The sequence below is a fragment of the Sinocyclocheilus anshuiensis genome, unplaced genomic scaffold, assembly GCF_001515605.1.
Source record: "Sinocyclocheilus anshuiensis isolate Anshui unplaced genomic scaffold, SAMN03320099.WGS_v1.1 scaffold1943, whole genome shotgun sequence".
In the NCBI taxonomy this organism is placed as follows: domain Eukaryota; kingdom Metazoa; phylum Chordata; class Actinopteri; order Cypriniformes; family Cyprinidae; genus Sinocyclocheilus; species Sinocyclocheilus anshuiensis.
In genome coordinates, this window is record NW_015549679.1 from 48,698 (window position 1) to 56,079 (window position 7,382).

At 37.1% G+C, this 7,382-nt stretch overlaps 1 protein-coding gene across 1 annotated transcript in view; it reads left to right on the forward strand.

The window, feature by feature from the left end:
• The window catches only part of LOC107660368 (uncharacterized), a 28,973-nt gene extending 22,004 nt beyond the window's left edge, over positions 1-6,969 (forward strand). The window contains exon 6 of the mRNA XM_016449635.1: positions 6,140-6,969. Within this exon, the coding sequence (XP_016305121.1) occupies positions 6,140-6,268 (129 nt within the window). The 3' untranslated portion in view covers positions 6,269-6,969. The remainder of the gene's footprint in view (positions 1-6,139) is intronic.
• The last annotated feature ends 413 nt before the right edge of the window (positions 6,970-7,382 follow it).

Genomic DNA, 7,382 nt, shown 5'->3' on the forward strand with positions numbered 1-7,382 from the left:
ACGCCAGCAGGTGGCGAAAAAGAGTGTCTTATCTGTTGTCTTAAGTCAACGAACGTATTCACTTATTACCAAAACAAAATGATTTGGCTTTATTAAAACATGTGCATAATCTACTCATTAAATAAATAAAGTCTAAATAAGTTGTTCAGATGACCAAAGCACAAGGTTTTCTTGCATAATTAACATTTTAATTGTTTGGTCAGACATTTACACATTCATGAATCGGGGTTTAAACATGGAGTTATGTTCTGTATGCTAAATATTAATATATAAACAAGCTTATGTGCACAGTACCGCTTTGCATCCACTTTCTGCTGATTGCTGATCGAGATTGACTCACATGCTAAATGGCCGACTGACCTGGTACACTCTCATTCATTTCGTTCATGAACGAGATATGTACCAGTTCAGTCATTGCATTCGCGAACGAGTAGCAGTTCATTCAACTCGTTCACAAATGACATGTACCAGTTCGGTCATTTTGTTCACGAACGAGAAGATCTCTTTCATTCAGACTCAAAAGAAAGTCGTTCAGTGAAGGGCGTATTCATTCACTACATTCAACAAATCACATGCTCCGTCACATCTCATACTCGAAGGCTATTGGCTCGAGGGTTTAATCATTCTTTGACAGGATGAAACAGTCCACAGAGCTACCCGGTTCACTGAGCTGCGCATGCGCTGCTAACAGCTGCTCTGGAGGGAGGAATTTCAGTGAACGAGAAATATGAATCAATGGATTACGTGAACGAGAACGATTCGTTCACCTAAAAGATTCGTTCAAAAATAACGATTCGTTCACGAACGTAACCACTACTGAGGGTTAAAGCCTTTCGTTTTAATCTTGGTCTTCAAAACACTGAACTTTGTCAAGTATTGGAACATATTTGACGTTTTTCTGCTGAATAGTTATTCATTCCTGATACTGAAGGGTCCCAACTCTAATTAAAAGCACCTGAGTAATCAAGTCATCAAGGTCTTTGGTTTTACTTGACGATGGAGCATGGGTTGAAACAAGGTTATTATAGTTTTGCATTTTTTAAATAATTTTTATTTTAATATCGTTTTCAAATTTGTTATAAATTTCAGTTTTGTTATTGTTAGTTTCATTATTTTTATTAGTTTTAGTTTAGTTTTTATTTTGTGAACACATTTCTATTTAGATTTTGTATAGTTTTGTTTCATTTTTTAATTTTAGTAATTAAAGTTTAGCTAAATTAACAGGATACTTCCAGAGCGCAGACCAAAGAAAGACATTTTAATTTAAGCTTAGTGATGCAAACCTAGCAACACAAACTTGAGCAGGCTGAGATTGATTTGATGAGTTAAAGTATAAATATACGCCAAAATGAAGCATTCAAACCTTTTTACTTCATTCTACACAAGTTGTGCTCCGATTGAAGGTCCCTTCATTGAAGGTTTTTTATTTATTTTGACATTTTTATTTTATTTCAGTTTACGAAAAAACAAATGTATCAATCGTTTTATTGGTTTCGTTTTCGATTTCAAAAATAACCTTGGGTGGAAATAAACTATGAAGGACAGTGGCACTTCAGGACCATGAATGAAGAACCCTGCTCTTCAAAGGTTGTGGTTATGAATATGAATTTTTGTTGAGGTGTACAAATAACTAAATGTGAGCTGCAGTCATCAAATGTGTAGATTAGGATGATGAAGCGCCATTTTTATTTATTTATTTTCTGGTTAATCACTGCGCAATCCCTTATATAAGTTCAGTTTAAAAAATAACAGATTTCATAGTTGAAACCTGATGATCCATGTTACCCCAGCATAACATGATTTATCTTATTTGATTATATCGTACAAATAAAATAAAAAAAAAATTCTGAAGCAGTTTTTTATTAAATGTGTTTTGAACTTTTTTTTTAAATCCTAATATTTTCAGGTTTAAATTAGACTGAATAACATATTTACAGTGTTATGTACGTGTATGTATGTTAGGGTTAGGATGTGTTTTTATATATAATCACGTTTTTTCAAACAGCAAGTAAATTATATAGAGAAAGTCTGCAAAGAACATTTACATTATCAAAACATGACTGACTTCAATCTAGCAAGAGTTTAAGCACTCTCAAAAAAACTTGTTATAATCAATGGAGCTGTCTGCATTTGATTATATCGTACAAATAAAATTAAAAAAAAATTCTGAAGCAGTTTTTTATTAAATGTGTTTTGAACTTTTTTTTTAAATCGTAATATTTTCAGGTTTAAATTAGACTGAATAACATATTTACAGTGTTATGTACGTGTATGTATGTTAGGGTTAGGATGTGTTTTTATATATAATCACGTTTTTTCAAACAGCAAGTAAATTATATAGAGAAAGTCTGCAAAGAACATTTACATTATCAAAACATGACTGACTTCAATCTAGCAAGAGTTTAAGCACTCTCAAAAAAACTTGTTATAATCAATGGAGCTGTCTGCACTGTTAAAGTCCGCATTAAATCAAAATTGACTTTATTTACTTTATTAGTGCACATTGCTAGTCTTGATGTGAACAATTAATCTGTGCAAGTTAATCTGCTGAAAAAAAAATGTTTGTTGTGGTAATCTTTAATCAAAATCTGAACATTTACTTCTGCTCTGGAATGGCATTCCTTCTCTGATGACGTCAGTTTGACGGCTTGGGCAGAATATCCTTAAACACACCCCTCCAACCGTTAGGTTGCTATGAGTGAGAGACGCAAAAGGAGGAGGAGCGCAAAAATAAAACCCCGCCGTCTATTGAATATTCCGTTTCAGCTGGAAATGCGTCACTACACTGAAATAAAGTCGGCAGCAACTTCCGGTTCACGCGGACTTTAAATTAATCTCTTAGTCACATCGTACATCTGCACTTTGAGAGCAGAATTCAGTCAGCAAGCGCACACACTGAACAAAGGTCCGGCGTTTTAGCGATGATATATCTGAACGCTTTCTGATTGGTGTGACGAGAGGGGCGGGGCTGAAAGCCGTGGGAACAGAGCGAGGCCGGTGGAGTAAATGCTAATGCGCGACACCTGCGCCACTCACCGGTCTCGAGTCCCACGGAGGAGCTCCGGAAGGATAAAAGGAGGAGTGACGTTATCAGCTTAATTTGTGTAAGATGTTGGGTGTGTTGTAGTTTGCATCAGTTTAAGGTATGAAAACACAGTTATGAATGGATTTGTATGGATCTTTGTGATCTCTCTTTGTTTCACCCACTGCTGCTGCATCCGGAGGTCCTAAAGGCCCCGATATACTTCAAACCAAATTAAAGAATGAACTGATGTGACGTAATTTCGAACAAAATCAGGCCTAAACGAAGTTCGTTTTGTGTTCATTTTGGGAGTTAGAAATGGCTTGCCAAAGCGAACTCTTTGGAAACGTTCACTCTGGCTGCAAAACACCTTTGTACTACCACTGGTCCGTGGTGATTACGTAATAGGTAGGTGTGGGCTGAGGCTCCGCCTTCCTTCACGCAGAGCACTTCTCTGGCTCATTTCGTCTGTTGAGGCCTGTCGAGGTAAGATCTCCGCAGGAGAAAACGAACACACTGGAGATCCGCTTTATAGTAGAAAATGAAGTTGTGCTTCTGATGAAATGAGGCACTGACACTGTTTTTCATGTTTGATACTGTTAAACTGCTTGCTTTTAAGCAATATAGTTCCATATAAATACACGTGACGTGACTTTCCTGGAGTGCTAATTTGCAGATCTGGTGCAAACATACCAATGTTGCTATGATCAGATGCTTTTCTTATTCAGTGAATTCAAGTTTATTTGTATAGCGCTTTTCACGATACAAATTGTTGCAAAGCACATATGCTTTCTTTAAAAACATGCTTGCTGTTCTCTACTTTTTCTAGTGTTTATTTTGTTACTGAGAGGAAAGTGCACAGCACATATTTACATATTCATCTAAACGTTGCTCTCTTCAGTGTGGGTGGCATCGGGATGTTTGATAACAGTATACCACTGCTCACATCTTTCGAACTTCGTTTTACCCCTAAACGAAGAACGAAAAAGAACTTTCGCTGTGAGTATATGTGAGCCTGTGAGCCTTGAGGAGTTTTTTTGCGGTCGCAGGCCAAAACCTTAGGAATTTGTGTCTAGGTGGGTGAAGGGCAGAAACTGCATATGGACCAATGGGATCTCCTGTTCTTCCCGAGCTTGATATCAGATGTGGCCCTCTAAGAGGTGTCTGGCCATTGTCCTTGCATCTGATGGCAGTGGATAGTTTGTTTGTATTTGTCCACCGAGATCCAATCAAATTCTAGCAAACCTTTGTCCACTGTTGTCCGCCATAAACTGGGTCCTGGAATGTGCTGTTCACCACATATATACAAAGGAGTGTGTGTGTGTGTGTGTGTGTGTGTGAGAGAGAGAGAGAATGTTTTAATTCACTCATCATCGTGATTGTCATTCATGTGTGGACTTCTATGAACTCTGTATGCCTACTTAAACATCTCCATGGACAGTACCAGTGAATGAAAAGAAACATTTACAAGCATTATATACATGTTTAAGTTCCTCTCACTCCACAAGACTCTCAAATTTACCTGTATACAGAACAAGAATGAAAAATACAAGTATTAAATAAATTACATATTATCTATTAACATTTATTATGAACTCCAAGCCTAAACAAATGTAAGTGAAACTGAATTTGTGTGTGGGAAATGCTCCATTAAAATAAACTAAATGGTAAGCGTATTTGGCGGGATAAATGGTATGCGTATTTGGCGTGCTGTCCGGGGAGAGGGCTCCGAGCTCAGTATTTTGCCCGGACCCAGAGCACTCACAATTTTACCTTTAGTTTCTTGCATTCTTTCTTATCATGTCAACAGGTTAAGTATAAATATGAATATGAAATATAGCGCATAAATTTAGTAAAATGCTCCTACTTCTAGTTCTTTTTTCTAGCTGACGAATGAGTTCATGAACGCCAAATGGTTATTCTGAGATAAATGTATTATGTCGCATTGTTTACAAGCTTTAAGCGTTTTCCGCAGTTTGAAACACGGAATGAGCGATTACATGAGACATTTCAATAAGATGTACTGTATCTTATAATATACATTTTGATGTCCATTCATGTTTATATCATACTATAGTAGTAAAGAGAAAGATATGATGGGTTCACATGCCGCTTGAACTGCGGCGCTAAAGCGACTGCATTAAAGAGCGCCAAAACGGTATTTATTGTTTGAATTTCGTTATGAATTTGGCAGAATTTTAAAGCTGATACTTTGTTTATTCAAATGTAACAAAGCACAAAGCTTATTGCGATTATTGGATGGTAAGTGCGCTAAAAATAATATGAAGCTCACGCATTAACAGAACACAGCATTTAGACTAAAGATCTTGATAACAAGAAGCCATAGTATCGATTATAAACAAATTGTTAACGATGTTGCTAATGTCCACACAGCTGACAGCGTTACCTTTTGTAGTTTGTTCAAGTTGTGCACGAAATGGACACTGTTTTTCTGCACTTTTACTTCGCGCGTCTCCGCTCTCTCATGCTGCTCAACTGGAGCTGCTTTCAGCAGGTGTGCTGTCAACGCTGCTGCTCGGCAGAGATGAAGACTGTTTGAAAGTCTTTTTTTTTCACTAAAACTTTGATGCGCCTTGTCTCAGTTTATTACGTTAACATAAAAGATGTGATCGCAAAACAATCAGAAAAAAGTCATTACATGCACATTTTTAAATCATAACATGTACATTTCTATAGTCGCCAGTAGAAATTTCACTCGCAAATTACAATTTTTAGTCGCAAATGCGACCGTTTTAGTCGCAATCTGGAGCCCTGGGAGGGATGCTGAAAGACTTAGAGAGAATGAAGGTAAGGCGGCTTAGGCTATTTATAGAGGTTCTCTCTCGAGCTGATAGGATAGATGGTGTGATTGCTGATAATGAATTGGCCGGGTTAATTATTTATACGAGCTCCTCCCGAACTTTGTTAATAACACATCATGTCTGTTCTATTTGAGCATCATTACACAAATATCCATTTAGCATGTTGATATAACTCGGTTATTCTGTCTGTTAAATGTTAAGAAAACGAGCAGCTATAGCATTTAATCTTAAAATTTCTGAAGGTGCAGAAATGTCTCTTGCTTTCTCACGTTGTGTTTGTCATTTGTCATTACAGGAGGTGACAGAGAAAAGTGAACGCATCACTCAGCTGGAGCAGGAGAAAACAGCTCTGATAAAGCAGCTGTTTGAAGCTCGAGCTAGCAGTGCTCACAACAGCAGTGCTCTCGATTCTACCTTCATCTGATCACCATCACTCCAGAGATCTGCTAAAATCACAATCATGATATCCTCAGCACCACACTGAACCATGCCTTCATATGATTACTGTCACTCCAGAGATCAACACAACACCACACTACACGCAGAACCATCTGAGACAAAGATTACAGGATTTTCAGAGGAATTTGAACAAACAACAGTCCAATCTACGATATCAACACGATTCACGGAGGAGCTGCAGCTTCACTTCTTATTTCACCCTGATTTGACCTGAAGAGGCCTGATCTCGGTCAGCTGAGACAAAATACATGAGATGAGCTGAAGAATAAACTGGATTCCAGTGTATGAAGGTCAGATGGAATGGATAAACATATTTGAATAGAGACTGTGTTTAAAGTTCCTACACAATTCTCCTGTATAGTCGGTATGAATGGAACTTTTATCTGAACAGTCAATTATTGAGTTCAGTTAAGTAGCCTTTTCCTTTTGGTTTGGTTTGGTTTGATTTGGTTTATTTTTGCTGTGTTGCTTTAATTAGCTTGCTGTTTTCTCTGAAAAAGTAGTATTTTTAAATTCTTCTCAGTAAAAGCACCAGATCACAGCTGTTAAAGGTGAAAAGTTGAAAAGACTTCTTAAAGACTTGATGTAAAATTAGTGACATATCTTTTCTTCTGTATTGATGTAGATCTGAGTTAAATGGATTATTGAAAAAGAAAAATATGTAGGGCAAGCAGTCCATCGGTTGTTGATTGGATGGATCTGAATGTGAACTTGCAGTCGATTGTAAGAAAGGAGTGAACAAAATTATCGTCACTAAAGAGAAGACGGTCATTTCACCAACCATTATGATTACAAATTATGAGGTCAAAAAAAATTTGTAAATGCACCTGTGCAGCCATTTATTCTGTTCCAGTCCAGTGCGCTCCATCTAGCTTTGAATCTTTGAATAAGAATCCATGTGATTGTGCTTCTCTATAATAGAAGAATAATAATGTCATTGCCTCTGTGATATGCTCTCCAATACCACTGAAAATGGCTGACTCTTCCACTAGTTTGTACAAAAGGAGGTGTTTTTAATAATGGAAATCATTCTGGAGGGTTTGAATGCAGAAATGCGAAGCTTGTGTTCTTGTTGAAGC